This window comes from Euleptes europaea, chromosome 20, assembly GCF_029931775.1.
Source record: "Euleptes europaea isolate rEulEur1 chromosome 20, rEulEur1.hap1, whole genome shotgun sequence".
Lineage (NCBI taxonomy): Eukaryota > Metazoa > Chordata > Lepidosauria > Squamata > Sphaerodactylidae > Euleptes > Euleptes europaea.
Window position 1 is genome coordinate 10381051 of NC_079331.1, and position 19964 is coordinate 10401014.

Below are 19964 nucleotides of genomic sequence, written 5' to 3' on the forward strand. Positions count from 1 at the left end.
CACCCACCTGAGACCAGGTAGTGCCGCCCCCCCAGCTATGAAACTCTTTGCTTCTTGAGACTCATCTAGCCTCTCTCTCCTGGCCTGCTGGCAACCTTCTTAAGACCGGTCTGTTCCAGAAGGCCTTTGGAATCGGGTGGGTTTTTGTGTTTCCTCGCACTGGATATTTACATTTCCTTAACTGCTGCTGGCTGGATTCTGTGTGTATTTATTGTTTTTGGGTTTTATTCACTGGGTTGATTCATGCTGCGCCCTTCTGTTTATATTGTTAATAATTCGCTTTCTGTAAACTAGCTTGCAGAAGGAAAGCAGGATATAGACACTCTACACAAAACAAAAAATAAGTAGAATAAATGGGACCTGTCATTTCAAAACACACACGGCAATTCTCCTGGGGGCCGGGTGGGGGGGATTTAATTTGCACAGGGGGACCCCACAGCTTCCTGAAAAGGGATATCCCCCGAGTATCACCTCAACGCTTGGAGCAAGACTTAGCTCAGAACATCCACTCATGAAAAGGCATTCCCCAGTTATAAATCATTCACGTAAGTCCACAAGAATATGTGTGCTACATCGCAAAAATCTGAAGCGCTTCCTTATTTCTATTGGCTTTTGCGGCAGGGCAATTTCTATATAGGTAATAAAGCGTTAGTTGCCTGTGAAATTGTGAGGCAGCCTTCTTTTCCTCAGCCTTCTTTTCCCTGTGGTCCAGCTGTAGAGCATCTGCTTGGCATGGGGAAGGTCCCCAGCATCTCCAGTCAAAAGGACCAGGCAGAAGGTGATGAGAAAGACCTCAGCCTGAGACCCTGGAGAACTCTTGCCAGTCTAAGGCAGGATGCAGGATGGTGCTGCTGCAGCCGTCTTGTTGGTGGGCTTCCTAGAGGTCCCTGGTTGGCCACGGAGTGAACAGACTGCTGGACTTGATGGCCCTTGGTCTGATCCAGCAAGGCTTTCCTTATGTTCTTAAGTAAATACAACCAACCTTGATAGACCAATGGTCTGATTCAGTATAAGGCAGCTTTATGTTTTCATGTGTGTCCTCCTACCTCTATACTATATTGCTTAATGGATGTATCAGACTGCCTGTAGTTCGGCGTCCTCTAATCGTGAAATCTACTTTTTTTTTTAAATTTATTTTAAATTTTATTGGGGGTTTTTAGGGTACAAAATTAAAAAGGATATGGGAAGGGGGAAAGGGGGGGTAAACAGTTAAGTTCCTGTGCCCAGGTTTAGTAAATACATTCATTGCATAACTCAAAATCCGTTTATCTTAAGATGCACCCAATCATCCTGTTAAAATATGACATTAAAGTATATAGTATTCCATCTATTAGTCTATTAATCAATACATAAACCCATATTGTAGCAATTTTCTTTCATTGATAGCTATTCCTGAGTATATCTAATACTTATTTAATAGTCTAGTTCATGTAGTTAGCTATAATCAGTAATTGTACATGCTATGCATATTTATCATAAAAAGGTTGCCATTTATCTACTTTATGCGATGTAGCACACTGTTTCTATGTCGTTGCTCTTTGAGTTTTGCTGCATGGTTCACGTCTAGGGTTGCCAACCTCCAGGTGGTAGCTGGAGACCTCCTGCTATCACAACTGATCTCCAGCCGATAGAGATCAGTTTTACCTGGAGAAAATGGCCGCTTTGGCAATTGGACTCTATGGCATTGAAGTCCCTCCCCTCCCCAAACCCCGCCCTCCTCAGGATCTGCCTCTGACCTGGCAACCCTATTCTCGTCATGCGCTGCAGCGCCTTCATTGCGTTGTCTTTTCTAACTCTGTTGCCCGTCTTGAGTTTCCAACCACGAAGGCAGACGATAAAGCAAGCCAATAAACGAACAAGTCTGAGCGGCTCCGTACCTGTAGCACGGATGGGACACATTTCGGGGGAAGTGGTCGCTCCGGGAGACCAGCACCGCCCCGAGTCGCAACAGCACTGTATCTTCGTGAGCACCTGCTGGAGCTGGTTGCCGCAGCGCCCGTTGGTGAGGGTCGAAAAGCAGTATCCAGGACGCACATCTGCGAACAAGGGACAAAACGGACACACGTCGGAACCCTTCAATCAAACGGAGGTAACTGCAATGCAAGGCGCAGAAGCCAGTAAAAAAAAATGCAATGAAAGGCGCAGAAGCCAGTAAAAAAAAATGCAATGAAAGGGGCAGAAGCCAGTAAAAAAAAATGCAATGGAAGGCACAGAAGCCAGCAAAAAAAAATGCAATGAAAGGCACAGAAGCCAGTAAAAAAAATGCAATGAAAGGCGCAGAAGCCAGTAAAAAAAATGCAATGAAAGGCACAGAAGCCAGCAAAAAAAATGCAATGAAAGGCACAGAAGCCAGCAAAAAAAAATGCAATGAAAGGCGCAGAAGCCAGTAAAAAAAAAATGCAATGGAAGGCACAGAAGCCAGTAAAAAAAAAGTTGGGAACCCTAAACCAAGCAGCCAAAAGTTGTAGAGAGAGAAAGTGGACAGGGGTTCCCAAAAATATTTTATTTATTTATTTATTTTGTTGTGCCGACCTAACCACATTCAGACACGCAAGCTACGCGCATCCCCACAGTGGCCCCACCCACCCCTTTCCTTCAGCAAGTAGGCACACACACACACACATGCCAAAGGCTGGAATCTTTCCTCTCACATAAGGGAACAGCCTTCCCCCCCCCCCCTCCAGTACAACAGGCTGGCTAATAGGTTCTACAGCGTTCCATTGCTGTTGTCATTTTTAATCATGAAAACAGGAGGTCCCAGGAGGTGGAGAGGGAACTTCGATTCCTCTACATAGCAATGAATGTAAGTAGCAGCCTTCACTCCAGGAAGCAGGTGCCATTCTTGGAAATGCAGGACATAAGCATGAGCTGGAGATTTTTCTCTTCTGCAGAAGGAAAAATCTAGTTTCTTGTACCCTTTGTTCCAGAGAAAGGACACAACCGCAGATCAGCAAGCCTTGAGCCTGGCCCTGGCAGCAAAGAGGATCCAGATGGGAGGCATTGGCAGGAGGGCAACTTTTCTCTTCTAGACTGCTAACCTTCCTCCAGCCAATATTTTGTAAAGCTGTAAAGCACCCAGCTTGAGCCAGCATGGTGTAGTGGTTAAGAGCGGCTGACTGTAATCTGGAGAATCGGGTTCGATTCCCCACTCTTCCACATGAAGCCTAATAGAATAGGGATGTTGCTCTGATCCTGGAGAGAACAGGTATGCATCATGACTAGTGTCCATTTTTACCAGTAGCCGTGAATACCCCTCTCCTCCATGAACATGTCCACTCCCCTCTGAAAGCCTTTCAAGTTGGCAGCCATCACCACATCCTGGGGCAGGGAGTTCCACAATTTAATGGGTGAGTAAACCTTCAAATACAGCGTACGATGCCGCTGCTTGTGGTTTTTGCCTGCAACTGAAGATTACGGAACAGCAACGAGGCTCTTCCATCTGAGCTCGGTCCATCAGGCGTCCACTTAGTTTTTTCCATCAGTCCCGGTTTCCCCTGCCAAGGTAATGACTGAAAGGATGCAGGCCGCGGGACAGGCGAGAACAATACAAATCAATCGGTGCCATCAGAACTGTTTACAGAGAAACGGGTTGGCTCCATATCGAAAAAATGCACCGGGCATGCGCCGTGCAGAGAACATAATGTACTCATAACTTCTCTCACTGGGAAAAAAGAGAGAGAGAGATGTGCAAGCAAAGAACTGTCTTGACTGTGGTGGGGGAGAAAGGAGAAAAAATACAACTGTTTTTGAAAACCTGCAATACGATCTGAAAGTTCTGGGCAATTCTTTCACAATCCGTCTCCTTCGTGACACGCTTACTATAACAGGCTGTAGTGTGATTTGACGGTGAGCAATAAAACAAGCCGGTCTGTTTGTAAAGAAAAGAGAAAGGGCAGCGTCCAATCTTGGGGGGGAAAGAGCTGCAGATGTGACCGCTCTATTGGCAGGCTATACCCACTTAAACGAAGCGATTTCTCAATTATTGGCAAGGACCCTAGGAACTGAACCAGGCGATTGGGGGGATCTGTCCCAAGCACACTGTATGCATTCTGGCCTTAACTGTTTAATTTTTGGTACTTGTCTCCTGCTCTAACATGGGTCTCCCAGCCAATGAACAAATCAGACCTCCACTTTTCCAACCTCAGCAACACGAAGTTATCCGATGCCTGTCTTCTGGTTTGCTGGATTCAGTTCAGAGCCGGCCTGGGTCTGATCAGCACCTAGGATGGGAGATTTTCAAAGACTTCTAGAAGTGTGAGTACATCTCCAAGGCAAGTGACTGGCCGTCCGCTCCCAGAGGTTTATCTTTAGGAATGTATTGGAGCTTTTTACCTAAGCCAGTTTCCCAAACTTTTTGAGTCACGGAGCACTTTTCAGGAGAGACATTGGTCACGGGGCACTAATTTTCGCCTAGCACCTACATACTAAACCAAATGACACTCGTATTTTTCTTTCCAATCGCTTCATGGAGCACTAGGAGATGTTTCGCGGCGCACCAAGCGTTCCTTGGGAGCACAGTTTGGGAACCTCCGACCTAAGCAAACACAAACGGAGTAGGCTTTTAAAGGCTACTTGTAAAGAGGACTTTGCCCTGAACTGGATAGCCCCAGGCTAGCCTGATCTCATCAGATCTCAAAAGCTAAGCAGGGTCAGCCCTGGCCAGTATTTGGATGGGAGACCTCCAAGGAATACCAGGGGCATGATGCGGAGGTAGGCAATGGCAGACCACCTCTGAACATCTATGGCTTGAAAACCCCACCAAGCTCGCCGTAAGTCAGCTGTGACTTGATGGCCCAAAAAAGAGGATTTTGGTGTCCCAAACTAGAATCTAGTGATAATCCCCCCCCCTTTGACCCAAAAGGATGAAGATGCTTTGAAAACAGTATTATTCTCTGTGGTGCATGCCCATACAGGCATGTGCCAGCAAGCATGTATAGCATTATCATCCATCCTCACAGGTTTTCTGCTGCTTCAAAAACCTTCAAAATCCGTTTGACTACGTGTAACAGAGGGAACAAAGGAAATCAATCGGTATAACCCGTGGACACCACTGCTTCTAACCACAATACCTTCAGTTCTCTTAAAAGGTGTTTTTGTCCCCAACCCAAGTCTTGAAGGTTGATTTGTCTAGATATCCAAGAGTTTCTGAAAGGAGGATAATTATTGGTTCCCCCCCCCCATAAAGTGATGCTGGAAATCCATCCACAAAGCAATACATGAATGGACATATCGATTGTGAGTGTTAACATGGGACAGGAAATGGAATCGATCCATTTTTAACATCAAATCTATATTCTAGCCAACATGGGCTTTAAATCTGAATTGCAGACCATGAAACTGCAATAAATAAATAAAAGCAATTTGAGACTTGCCTTAGCGTCATAATTAACATACTGTAACTAACACCGAACTAAAGGTTTTGGCTAGAACCTTTTTTTTAAATAATGGGAATATGAAACTTGCACAACCAAACTATCTGTAGATAATTAAAACTGCAGATAATTTGACACATCTTGTTTTGGAAGGGGGAAAAAATGATGCCGAAAGTTAACGATGGCTTACGGCCTGAAATATCACTTTCATTGTTTCTTGTCATCACATAAACACCCAGTCATTTAAACCATTAACGACTTCAGTCTGGAAACAGAGGAAGAAATGAAACCATGTTGGAAGGAAACTGTTAAGAATTCTACTGCGAGGGGCACCAATTGTAAATTAAGAAAAATGTATCTGGATTACTTTGGATAGCAGGTCCAGGACCAGGTGAAGAAGAAGAAGAGTTGGTTTTTATACCCCGCTTTTTCTCTAAGGACTCTCAAAGCTGCTTACAACTGCTTCCCCCCCTTACAACAGACACCTTGTGAGTAGGGTTGCCAACCTCCAGGTACTAGCTGGAGATCTCCTGTTATTACAACTGATCTCCAGCCGATAGAGATCAGTTCGCCTGGAGAAAAATGGCCACTTTGGCAATTGGACTCTATGGCGTTGAAGTCCCTCTCCTCCCCAAACCTCGCCCTCCTCAGGCTCCGCCCCAAAAACTTCCCGCTGGTGGCAAAGAGGGTCCTGGCAACCCTAGTAAGATGTACCCTTCTAATTCTTATGAATTGCTGTAAGCACCCTTCTTCTAGCTGGAGATCTCCTGCTATTACAACTGATCTCCAGCTGATAGAGATCAGTTCACCTGGAGAAAAATGGCTGCTTTGCCAACTGGACTCTATGGCTTTGAAGCCCCTCCCAAACCCCACCCTCCTCAGGCTCCACCCCAAAACCCTCCCTCCGTTGGCAAAGAGGGACCTGGCAACCCAACTTGTGAGGTAGGTGGGACTGAGAGTTCTGAGAGAACTGTGACTGGCCCAAGGTCACCCAGCTGGCTTCATGTGTAGGAGTGGGGAAACAAACCCAGCTCACCAGATTAGAGTCTGCCACTCATGTAGAGGAGTGGGGAATCTAACCCGATTCTCCAGATTAGGGTCCACCGCTCTTACCACTGCACCATGCTCTTAAACCACTACACCAAAACAGCATGCTTCTCCAAGCAACTGTACCATGCAATTTGAAGGGGTTACGTGCAATGTTTCAGATGATTAAGGAATGAGGATAAAAGGCACAGTTATCGGCTCTAAGTGCAGTGGGCAGAAATCATGAGGGAAAGAGGTGGGGAAGCCAGAGCTGGCCTTAGACAATGGGCGAAAACGCACAATCACTTTAGCCTCCTTTATTCCCTGTTTCAGCCAGGATTCAGCCAGGATCGGACGCACCTTCGGCGAAACGCATGAGTTCGATCCTGGCTGAATCCTGGCTGAAACAGGGAACAAAGGAGGCTAAAGCGACCGTGCGTTTTCACCCAATGTCCCTTCTTGAGTCACCACCATCCCCATGAAAGTGTTCAAATCGCCCAACAGAAGGCTGCACCGTATTCTAAGAGCTAAGGATCAAATAACAACTTTAGAGTCCAAGCAAGCTGGCTGGGTAGGACTTAAAACAGCAGAATTTGGGCTCCAGAAATCCCATAAATCAAGCTCTGGAGTCTTTATTTGCAAACATCGTCACCTTGCAATATTAAACAGGAGGGGACGAGTGCTTGACGTCATATAGAGCAAAGTGACTTTTTATGTTACGATTCATGTAATTTTTACAAAAGGAAGCCAGGAAATTTTTATTACAACGTACTCTCTGCGACATCGAAACTACACAAGACTTTGGAAACAGCCCTCAACATTTTTTTTTTAAAGCTATCCAAAATGAATCGCGTCCCAGAGTAAACCCGTTCCAGATTTAGAAGGAAAAGTAAATTTTACAACAGCAGTTCTAATTCCGTGTCGAGTCTGCTCTCCCTTTTCCCCTCAAATGAACCCTTTTGACACGTACCAATAGGCGAGAATTTGCATCGGGGACTGTACACAGATCGCATTCCAAACACACCACATACACAAACTGTCCAGACTTCACAAAAGAAAGACGTTAGGTCACAAGAGAGGGGTTGTTACTAATCCCTTCTCTTTGCTAAAGGGAGTGGTCATTACTTCCTGCTTTCTTCTCCCCTGAATCCTTTTTTTTTTTTTTGCTTTTCACTCTCCGCAGAGATACACATGACATATACATTACAAGTGGATACCCGACAGCTGCCACTTCTACACAAGCAGCTCTTTACTCACCTATACACCTGGAACCATCTGGCGATGTGTAATATCCAGAAGGACATTTGCAGAAGTAACTGCTGACGGTGTTGGAACACTCTCCCCCATCACAGATGCCAGGAATGGTACTGCACTCATCGATATCTTCAACAGAAAAGAGGGAGAAAAAAGTCTGGTCATGACATCATGGAAATGACTTTGACTCACTGACGTCATGTGCAGGCGAAAACCCGCACATGATGTTGCACCTCCTGAACACATGAAGCTGCCTTATACTGAATCAGACCCTCGGTCCGTCCAAGTCAGTATTGTCTAAGACCGGCAGCGGATCTCCAGGGTCTCAGGCAGGGGTCTTTCACATCACCTACTTGCCTCGTGCCTTTAACTGGAGACCTTCTGCATGCCAAGCAGATGCTCTACCACTGAGCCACGGCCCCTCCCTGGCTAGTACTTGGATGGGAGACCACCAAGGAAAATAGGGTTGCTGGGCAGAGAAAGGCAATGGCAAACCACCTCTGTTAGTCTTGTGCCTTGAAAACCCTACTGGGTCACCATAAGTCAGCTGCGACTTAACGGCACTTTACACACACACACACGAACACATGAAGCTGCCTTATACTGAATCAGACCCATGGTCCATCGAAGTCAGTATTGTCTACTCAGACCGGCAGTGGCTCTCCAGGGTCTCAGGCAGAGAAAGTTCTCTCCCATCACCTCCTTGCCTCACCCCTTTAACTGGAGATGCTGGGGACTGAACCTGGGACCTTCTGCATGCCAAGCAGATGCTCTACCACTAAGCCACGGCCCCTCTACATGACTCTCCAGGGTCTCAGGCAGGGGTCTTTCGCATCACCTACTTGCTTCATCCCTTGAACTGGAGATGCCCGGGATTGAAACTGGGACCTTCTGCATGCCAAGCACATGCTCTACCACTGAGCCACAGTCCCTACCCAAAGGTTCCTGGTGTTGCCAGGCTGGCATCCCTATCTGAAGCCCTGGGAAAGGTTTTTAAATAATACCTTACACCATATAATACATATTAATGTCAGCATGGATCGACACTTGCAGCAAGCGCTGTTTCCAGATTTCCCACCACTGCCTGGAATGTGACAAGTTTATTGCCCTCATGCACACCAAGCATAGATGGATCCACTGCTCTCTGTCATAGTATCTTTTTAAGTCACCACATGCCTCCTTTTCAATTTATTTTATCTATTAGACCAGGGTTCCCCAAACCTTTCGACCATGCCAGATCAGAGGGCAGAGTTTCTGATTGTACGTTAAGTTTTAAAATAATAAGACGGACACAAATCGCATGGGAATCAGGCCTCAGCCTCAAGATAATAAAAGCCCACGACATTTTTAATGGGCTTCGTTTTGGTCTCATGAAGCAAACGGCCGGAAAGTCAAAAGCCAGATTTGCCGTTACCTCAATGAAACCGGAGTACTTAAACGTCGACAGTGGTATTTATATTAATGTCAACAGCGGTATAAACAGCGATATGCTGTTTGGGTTAAACTCAGCCCTAAAATAAAGCCGGGGGATTTTGCTTTCGATAAGGTCAGGCCCTCTGTAAATAGAGGCAACGCTAATTTGAAGATACACGGCAGGGAACTTGAGTCAGAAAAATACTTGAATCGGATCCCATTTGCAACCCTTCCATTAATTAGGTTCACACCAAGTAGTCTAGTATTCTGAACGCTGTGGCTGGTTTTGCAAAGCCCTCGATTCCCAACAGCCAAAAAGCCACCCAGAACTGCACTCAGTAATAGGGCAATGTCTTTGAAGACGTTGAAGAAAAAGCCCCACTTGCCCTCTCCATGGCTGTTTTTACACTGGGATCTCCCCCGGGGGGGGCACACAGCACGCCCCCGCTTAATTTAGGAGTTTCCACACAACACTATGCTCTCTCGGAGCATGGCTTGAGGGGCTCCCAGGGCTTTCCTCTTTAAGTCAGAGCAAAGAAGAACATATTTCGTTCTGAAGTAAAGGGGAAAGAGGGCAGACAGAATCTCGGAGGAGGAGGAGGAGTTGGTTTTTATATGCCGACTCTCTCTAACACTTAAGGGAGAATCAAACCGGCTTCCAATCACCTTCCCTTCCCCTCCCCACAACAGACACCCTGTGAGGTAGGTGGGGCTGAGAGAGTTCGGAGAGAGCTGTCACATTACCCTACCATGTTTGTAAAGTGCCGTCAAGTCGCAGCCGACTTATGGCAACCCCAGTAGAGTTTTCAAGGCAAGAGACTAACAGAGGTGGTTGGCCATTGCCTTCCTCTGCCTAACAACCCTTGGTATTCCTTGGAGGTCTGCCATCCAAGTACTAAACCAAGGCCAACCCTGTTTAGCTTCAGAGGAGTTTAGAAGTGTCAGGAAGTATCAGCATCGCCCTACTACCTGATACTTTTAAAACTGGAGATGCTGGGATTGAACCTGGGACCTTCTCCATGCGCAGGAGATGCTGTACCACTGAGCCATGGCCTCTCCCCTGGTGTGGAAAGCCCAGAGCTATGGTGGAAGGGTGAGGTCCTCGGCCAGGTCGCCTGTCTGCTGAAGATGCCTGCTAGGCGGCCGAGCACATGGGCCCCTGGTTGGCCGCTGTGTGAACAGACATGCTGGACTTGGTGGGCCTTGGTCTGGTCCAGCAGGGCTTTTCTGATGTTCTCATGAAGGCCTGGAGCCATGGTGGAAGGGAGCAATCCCCAGCTGGGTCTCCTGCCCGTTGAGGGTGCCCGCCAGGCAGCCCCACACATCGGGAGAGCCCGCTCGCGGCCTCCAATTCTCTCAAAAACCGGGCTCACATTAGACTTCGTTTAACAGAATCAACACACTTTAAAAAAAAAAGTTGCAAAAGAATCCACCGGCATCCTCTCAATCCACACCTCTATTACAACGGCAGAATAACGTATGAACGGAGTAATAACCATGAGCTCCCCTCACTGAACGAAGGACTCTTCACTATTGTTGCAAGAAACGGGATTCCTAGTAAGAGCTTTAGAAACAGAACTTCCATTCATTCCAAAGGTCTGGTACTGCATGTGCTGCTCAAATACAGTTGGTTGCTCCATATACTACTCAGCCTATGAGATCTTAAATATAGCCCCTGGGGCTGTTTGCTCCGTTCGTGATGTAGAGGAATTCAGCTTCGGAAGCACAAACGTTTAAGGAACATCCAAATCCAGCACCTCTATTAACTCTCAGCATCCTTGTGGCCGCTTTGACAAACCAGAGGTTTCCAGACTCAAGCAGATGTGAGACACCCAAACGAAATCTGCTTAGTTTCACACGCTCCGACTCAATGGGATTCTCAAAACCGAGGTGCTCTTCTGAATTGTCCTAGAGCAGTGGTTCCCAAAGTAGGCAGTACCATCCCCTGGGGAGGCAGTGGGATTACCTAGGGGGGCACTAAGAGGCAAGAGGGCAGCAGGGGGGTGCTAGAGGTGGTCCCCTTCAACTGTGTTGCTCACTAATTCACAATCGATCAAGCAATGGCACCATGCTGGCAATTTTGGTGGAAACTATCAGAATTTTTCCCCCAGACTTTGAAGAGCTGGTACCACTGGATCAAGTTCATCAGTTCTGTTGAATAAATTTCAACTAAAAAGTTTTAATTTGATTTTGAATAGATGTGCAATTAATTGTTACTGTTTTGAAATGTTATTGTTATTATCTTCTTTAGTGAGTCATGCAAAGCCCTATTTTGAATAATGCTTTTTATAGGGTAGGGTAGGGGGCGCTGGGGTTGAGTTTGCGGAACCGAGGGGGCAGTGGCCCGAAAAGTTTGAGAACCATTGTCCTGGAGGAAGGAACACTTGCAGCGACGTTTGAGGACGAGACAGCCGCTCCTGCCTTTGGCCGTCCTTCTGCCAACGGCATTGGCAGACAGCATGAAAACCATATTTGTCTGGAGCAAATTGGTTTGCATAAGTAAAAAAAATTAAATGTCAAAGCAGTTGTTATTTAAAGGTTATAATTTTAGCAGCCTGAATAGCCCAGACTACCCTTAGCATGTCAGAGCTCAGAAACTAAGGATGCTTGGCTACAGTCAGTATTTGGATTGGAGAACACCAAGGAATACTGGGTTGCTATGCAGGGGAAAGCAATGGCAAACCACCTCTGCTCATCTCTTATCTTGAAAACCCCAAGAGGGGTTGCCATAAGTCACTTGCAACCTGGCAACTCTTGATAATAATAATAAAACTTGAGCTAGCATTTTTTGCTTCCTCTCAACATGGTGCCTGTGGAATTTAAACTATATCCTCCCCTACCATCTACTATATCCTTTTCTTTTGCCATCCATCTATTTTACACATGAACATACATGAAGCTGCCTTCTACTGAATCAGACCCTTGGTCCATCAAAGTCAGTATCATCTACTCAGACTGGCAGCGGCTCTTGCCTAGTCCCTTTAACTAGAGATGCCGGGGATTGAACCTGGAACCTTCTGCATGTCAAGCAGATGCTCTACCACTGAGTCATGGCCTAGCCCCATGAAGCTGCCTTCTACTGAATCAGACCCTTGGTCCCTCAAAGTCAATATTGTCTACTCAGACCAGCAGCGGCTCTCCAGGGGCGCAGGTAGAGGTCTTTCACTTGCCTAGTCCCTTTAACTAGAGATGCTGGGGATTGAACCTGGGACCTTCTGCAATCCAAGCAGATGCTCTACCACTGACCTACAGCCCCCCCCCCAAAAAAAATTATCCTTGAATTTCATTTTGATCTACTATTCCCATTTTAGAAGTCTACATTGTTATATAAACAAAGATAGATAATGATGAAAAACAAACATTTATTGCTGGTCAGGTTAGGCACACACTGAGGCATAATATTTATATGATCTTGGTGCTATTAAGACATTAATATTTCCATAGACAAGCAAACAAGGAAAATTTGAAAAAGAAGAGTTGGATTTTATATGCCGACTTTCTCTGCCACTTAAGGCAGAATCAAACTGGCTTACAATCGCCTTCCCTTCCCCTCAACAGACACCCTGTGTGGTAAGTGGGGCTGAGAGAGCTCAAAGAGAGCTGTGACTAGCCCAAGGTCACCCGGCTGGCTTCATGTGGAGGAGTGGGGAAACCAACCTGGCTCTCCAGATCAGAGTCCACCACTCCAAACCAATGCTCTGAACCACTACACCGTGCTGGCTCTCCGAGTTGATTTTTGAAACACAAAAATGCTGCCGCCCCCCCAAAAAACCCCTTCTTTTCAGATGAAGGTTCTGAAAGGACTTACCATCACATTTTTGTGTTGCTTCATTAAACTTGTGTCCAGCTGGGCATTTGCACTCAAAAGATCCAACAGTATTAATGCAATTTCCCCCCTGACAGATCCCGGGGATAGCTTGGCATTCGTCCACATCTATCATGGAAAAAAAAAAGTTAACAATTTGTTCACGCAAAAATCTACTCAACTCCATTGTTGCCACATCCTACTGTTGTTACAGGGAATAGATCCCATTCTCCTGGTTACTAAGAATGATTAATTTAGCATGGTCCCCCATTAAGGTTGCCAGGTCCCTCCTCGCCACCGGCAGGAGGTTTTTGGGGTGGAGCCTGAGGAGGACAGGGTTTGGGAAGGGGAGGGACTTCAACGCCATAGAGACCAATTGCCAAAGCGGCCAATTTCTCCGGGTGAACTGATCTCTATCAACTGTAGATCAGTTGTAATAGCTGGAGATCTCCAGCTACTACCTGGAGGTTGGCAACCCTAGCGGAGCCTGAGGAGGGCGGCTTTGGGGAGGGGCTTCAATGCCATAGAGTTCAATTGCCAAAGTGGCCATTTTCTCCAGGTGAATGATCTCTATCGGGTAGAGATCAGTTGTAATAGCGGGAGATCTCAGCTACTACCTAGGGACTGGCAACCGTATCTCCCGTGCATTTTCCAACACATACACTGGAATTAATCTTGCTTATTTTTAACACTATTCTATTTAAGCTCGTTGTATAAGAAATAAGGGACCCAATGCAGCCCAGGTCCCCTTTTCTCTATGGCTTTTTTAAATTCCACTAGGTTTGCAGAGGAAAACCGAAAACCGTTGGGTTGGATCCTGACTACGTTTTCCGCTCAGACGAAGCACTTTTTGGCAGAGTAAGAGAACGATCCATACCCCCCACCCAGCCCATTGACCATCCTGAAATGCTGCCCCTGGGAGACAGGGAACCCTTAGGAACAGCAAGAGAGGCAAATCCAAGGTCCGCAGCAGGAAGAGGGAATTGGTGGAAATTACCCCGCTCCTCCTGCTAGCGGAAAATGTACTCCAGATACAGCCCTCGCTAGCCTCAGCTAAGAACCCAACCTATGACGTTGAACTCTAGTACTCAAGGTTTAAATGGCAGAAATACACTCAAGAAGGGCTTTTACGTTAGCCTGATATGGAGCTCCGCCATCGGCCATCCTAGAAGGCAGATATTTTAAAAACTCCTCTTTCTAAGAGAGTTGGCCCGTGCAATGGTGAAGAAATTGAGACCCGCGAACCCGTCTTCTTACACTGCCCTCTCTATCATGAGTTATGAGCTAAGACCATCCAAGAAATTTTAAGAAATAATATAGGGCTACCTGATAAAACTTGTATCCAACGACTACTGGAAGACTTCAAGATGTGTGGCCAAATTTTGTGTTGCTATATATAAGGCCCGAAAGGATGCAATTTACAAACAGGTAAAATTTGACAGATCAATATTTTAGAAGCTAGCTTATTTGCCTCTTCAGACATGGGATTTTATTGATATATTTCATTGTGTGGACTCTTTGTCTGACTGATACTGTTTTTATTACAAATTTATGTTACTTCTGATTAGATGTGTTCTATTTTTTTTGTTCAAAGGACCGTAAAATAAAAACTGACTGACACTCTAGAAGGCAATCCAGTGGTCAGTTTCCTCATTGCAAATACAAAAGGAGTACCCAATCCTGTCCTGGTTGGCCTTTTAGGCAGGGACGTTTCCCTTCGGTCACCCCCGCCGACTGCTTCAGGGCTTCCTTTTGGTTCTGCGTGCCTTTTCCGCCGGTCAGAGGTCACCTCACTCCCCCTGTGTGTTTGGCCCGAATTGTCCATATTCTGGCCAAAACAGCATCGGGAAAACATGGGCAAAACGGGCGGGGAGAGCGAGGCGACCTCTGACGGGTGGAAAAGGCATGCATAATCAAAAGGAAGACCCGAAGCCGTCGGTGGGGGTGACTGCGGGGAAACGTCCCTGCATAGAAGACCACTGTCACCGATTGAGTCCCACAGACAGAAGCCCTCACAGCACTACCAGAATCATTAGAACTCAACTCTTCTTGCTGCTGGACACCACCCCCCAGGAGCGTTCCCAAAAAGTCAAAGGTTTGATCCCCCTTGACTATGTGAACCTCACATGAACACATGAAGCTGCCTTATACTGAACCAGACCATCAAGGTCCATCAACATCAGCATTGTCTACTCAGACCGGCAGCGGCTCTCCAGGGTCTCAGGCAGGGGTCTTTCACACCACCTTCTTGCCTAGTCCCTTTAACTGGAGATGCTGGGGATTGAACCTGGGACCTTCTGCATGCCAAGCAGAGGCTCTGCCGCTGAGCCACAGGCCCCTCCCTCAGAGAAAGCTGCCCGCTTAAAAGGCATGGGCCATTTGCAGCAGACCGTGCCACGGTTAGATTTTGCTATTCAAACTCTGACATTTTGGTACTTAAGTTCAAACTTCAGATTTGTGGACAGGTTACTTTAACACACTTCAAGTCAAAATGAGACTTCATACCCTTGTATGTAATTTCCGTAGCTTACAGAGACACCAACATTGCTTAAAGATACTGCAGAAGGGACTTCGTTGCATTTTTGCAAAATTATATCCAAATTTTCTTAAACACTGGGATACCTTGAAGTTAACCACAGATGTTTCCAAATTAACTATGTGCGAAATTGACAATCGGCAGCTCCTCTTAACTCACAAACAACTGCACTTGATTAGACATTTTAGAGAGGCCTAGAACACAAATCCTCCCAAAGACGCAGTCCTGGGAATATAAAATCCACACCAATTTAGTACATCCCTGTTGCCCCTTTTAACTTTCTCCAGTTTCCTGCCAGACATCCAGACAATGAAAGAATTTATACAGCTGTATGTATTAGAATAAAAGCCAAAAAGCAGCATAAGGGCTTTCAAACGAGACGCAAGAATAAAGCAACGTCTTGGCGGACGTTAAGATTCAAAATGACGTCAATGCTTTTCAAACACTGCGTCATATAAAATATATAGCGGGCTGCATCCTAGGGTTCAACTAGGAGTTTTCTCGAGGTCAGAGGAATCGCTCTTGGGAGAACGAAAGGCTATCCAGCATCAGCAAATTGTGGTTTTAAAATCTTGAAGGAAAACACAGAGTGGCTGCGATATCCCGCAGACACGCTGCTTCGTACTTTAATATCTTTTTTCTGTAGAAAGAAACTGCCTTAGGATCAAACAAAAGGGCTTTCTGGCAGTAGGAAATTCATTAAGATCCCTGCTGCTTTCTCACAACTCGGCCGCAAACGTCATTGCGAGAGCATCGGGCGTTCGGCAAAGTAATGGATCTGACGCTGACTCCTTTCCTCGTCTTCCCCGGTACAATGCTGCAGCAGCCGGGCTTCAGACACCAGAACAGAGCTCAGTCTGCGAGTAACCCATTAATCGAATTTCAGCGGCTCCTGCCGCACCGTACCTTGACAGGCTCCCGTCCGTATGTTTGGAATGAAGCCCCGACGGCAGGGGTGAGGCTGGGCCGGACACATCTCGCAGGGGTGGCCCCACGCTCTCCCGACGGTCGCGCAGCAGAGGGTTTTTGTGCAGACTATCCCGCTGAGCTGTCCCTGGCACATCTGGTTGGTTACCAACGTGAAGCACGGTCCGGTCCTATAGTCTGGATTACAGGCAAGGAAAGCTCGTCAGTATTAAATTAGGGGTGTATTACGTAGCCGTGAAATCAAAGCAACAATATAAGAACTTGGCGAGTCACACCGCATGCTTGTGCTCTCTGCCTGCCCTCGTGCACATTCTCTCTGGCGGCCCCTACATCATGGAGCAGTCTAGCTGAAGCTATTTCCTTTCCTTTTATCCCTTACAAGCTTCTTGATCCACTGATCATACAATCCCAGAGTTGGGACCACCAGGGTCATCTAGTCCAACCCCCTGCACAATGCAGGAAATTCACAACCACCTCTTGAGCAGCGTAATTTTAAATCCAATGTTTGAGGGATATAAGGACTGAAATCAATCTTGCCGCTGACAATGTCACCTTGGGATCCCTGTCACTTAATAAAAAAAGGCCTTATGTCAGACACAGAGGCATTAGATTTATATATTAAAAGGGGAAAGATATAATGTGATCTAAGTTCCTCATAAAAGCGGCATTCCAAATGGGCATGAGCTAATGAATGCTGAAGCTATTACGAAGACCACACATCTCTCTCATTTCGTGAAATGCGCAAAACTCTTGCAGCAATATTTTGACTTTTGCCCAAAAGCCGTCACAATAAATACACAAGATTTATATAAGAATTTCACCGAGCTGCTAATAATTCAACTCTCAAGACTTCAAGTTTATAAGGACTTGGACACTCCCGTTGTTAAGGTTATAGGCGGTACCTCCAAAACCTTCATCAGTAGGCTCTGCTTAGTTTTGCTGTGATAAGGTACCGTTGAAAAATGTACTGCCTAATGACAATGCAAAAATGAACAGATTCAAATCTGCTGCTTCTGATGAGGAATCTCACAAGAGTTCCCCCTCTCAAGTATCAATCAGTGAAACAGAAGGAAGAAGACAGAATTGGTTTTTACATGCCGACTTTCTCTGCCACTTAAGGGAGAATCAAACCGGCTTACAATCACCTTCCCTTCCCCTTTCCACAACAGACACCCTGCGAGGGAGGTGGGGCTGAGAGAGGGCGACTAGCCCAAGGTCACCAAGCTGGCTTCATGTGTAGGAGTGGGGAAACAAATCCAGTTCACCAGATTAGCCTCTGCCGCTCATGTGGAGGAGAGGGGAATCGAACCCGGTTCTCCCGATCAGACTCCACCACTCCAAACCACCGCTCTTATCCACACCACCACGCTGGCAGCAAAAAGGGAAGATGGGAGTGAAAGTGAGACATTAAATGACGTCTTCAAATTGGAGAACCCAGAAGAGCGCTTCCTCATAGATAAGGAACTGACCGTCACTGCTTCCAATTTCAGCTCCTTGCCCCAAATAATCAAAACCCCAAATCCAAAACTTCAGATTTCCAAATCCAGTATCAGTGGCCATACCATGACCAGGAATTTGAGGTCCTCTCATTTTCTAAGTCTTTACAACAGTGCTGTGTGGAGGTGACTTAGCAACCCCACGTCTGTCATGCAAAAGGTTTATTCTTCCCACTACTTTTCTACCTTAAAAACAGCCCTAAGAATGAGCCCTCAAATGAGCCCTCTTGTTGAAAAGCTGGGTCAGCGGAGGCAGCTTGGTGAACCCACACCTTTGGCGAGTCCATATTTGTTCTTACAATTATTATATCCCTTTATTTATTCGAAACAAAAATTATATCCAACCTCTCCGGCAACCTGCTTGAGTCGGATCACGACAAAACAACAACAACAGGCATTACAAATTAAAATAACCCAGGGTGTAAAAACAGTATAAATGACAAAGAGCTGCCGACGACGATACTCATAAAACAGTTTAAAAAGATGGAGCCCCTCAATTCTTGTACTGTCCTCTAGCATTAAAAAGTGTGCTCAAGGAAGAAATGTTCCTGGGGACAGTTTCTCCCCGGACTATAACCATGGGTCCTCCTCACGCCTCCAGTCGAAAACAAGCCATTTTTATCCGCAGGGAAATTTCAAAGACACTGACCAATCTCAAGGTGGTTACAATACAAAATAGGCACCTCCGTGCCAATACCAATGGTTAGAAAATCTGCAACAGTCTCCAGTACAAAAGTAGCAAAAAATTCTTATTGGTGCTTACACATAGGACATCAACAATACAAGAGTGAAAGATACATATAAGAACAATCAAAGTTATATACAGTATGTACAATCTAAGTAAGGTGCAGTCTCAGTGCACCAATTGCCATGTTCTTTCAAGTAAATGTTGTATTTTCTTCAAAAAGTCCAAAGATAGGTACTATCCCAAAAGCACACTTTTCCCAAAAAGTACCTATCATTGGACTTTTTGAAGAAAGTACAACATTTACTTGAAAGAACATGGCAATTGGTGCACTGAGACTGCACCTTACTTAGATTGTGCATACTGTATATAACTTTGATTGTTCTTATATGTATCTTTCACTCTTGTATTGTTGATGTCCTATGTGTAAGCACCAATAAGAATTTTTTGCTACTTTTGTACTGGAACCTCCAGGTGGTGGCTATTACAACTGATGTCCAGGTGATAGAAATTAGTTCCCCTGGAGAAAATGGCCGCTTTGGCAATTGGACTCTATGGCACTGAAGTCCCTCCTCTCTCCAAACCCCACCCTACATAAGAACATAAGGAGAGCCCTGCTGGATCAGACCAAGGCCCAACAGGTCCAGCAGTCTGTTCACACAGTGGCCAACCAGGGGCCTCTAGGAAGCCCACCAACAAGACGACTGCAGCAGCATTGTCCCGCCTGTGTTAAGAACATTAGAAAGGCCCTGCTGGATCAGACCAAGGCCCAACAGGTCCAGCAGTCTGTTCACACAGCGGCCAACCAGGTGCCTCTAGGAAGCCCCCAAACAAGACGACTGCAGCAGCACCATCCTGCCTGTGTCCCACAACACCTCATATAATAGGCATTCTCATAAGAACATAAGAAAGGCCATGCTGGATCAGACCAAGGCCTATCAAGTCCAGCAGTCTGTTCACACAGTGGCCAACCAGGTGCCTCTAGGAAGCCCACAAGCAAGACGACTGCAGCAGCACCATCCTGCCTGTGTTCCACAGCACCTCATAGAATAGGCTTGCTCCTCTGATCCTGGAGAGAATAGGTATGCATCATGGCTAGTATTTATTTTGACTAGTCATCCATGGATAGCCCTCTCCTCCATGAACATGTCCACTCCCCTCTTAAAGCCGTCCAAGTTGGTAGCCATCACCACATCCTGGGGCAGGGAGTTCCACAATTTAACTATGCGTTGTGTGAAGAAAACCCTCCTCAGACTCCACCCCCAAAATCTCCAGATATTTCCCAACCCGGAGCTGGCAACCCTACCCAGGCAGCATGAGGAGAATCACTTTCAACGCAGGTGAGTTTCGTTGTACTTGAAGCCTTGGCTAGCCAGGGCCTTGCCTTGTAGCGTTCGCAGCCTAATGATTAATCTTGGCCAGTATAGAGCATTTATAATAATAATAAGAG

At 46.2% G+C, this 19964-nt stretch overlaps 1 protein-coding gene across 1 annotated transcript in view; it reads right to left on the bottom strand.

Moving 5' to 3' along the window:
* The window catches only part of FBN1 (fibrillin 1), a 197789-nt gene that overhangs the window by 110596 nt on the left and 67229 nt on the right, over positions 1 to 19964 (bottom strand). The window contains exons 6-9 of the mRNA XM_056865827.1: positions 16313 to 16510; positions 12874 to 12999; positions 7656 to 7781; positions 1878 to 2036 (exon numbers count right to left, since the gene is read on the bottom strand). Coding sequence (XP_056721805.1) covers positions 1878 to 2036; positions 7656 to 7781; positions 12874 to 12999; positions 16313 to 16510 — 609 coding nt within the window. The remainder of the gene's footprint in view (positions 1 to 1877; positions 2037 to 7655; positions 7782 to 12873; positions 13000 to 16312; positions 16511 to 19964) is intronic.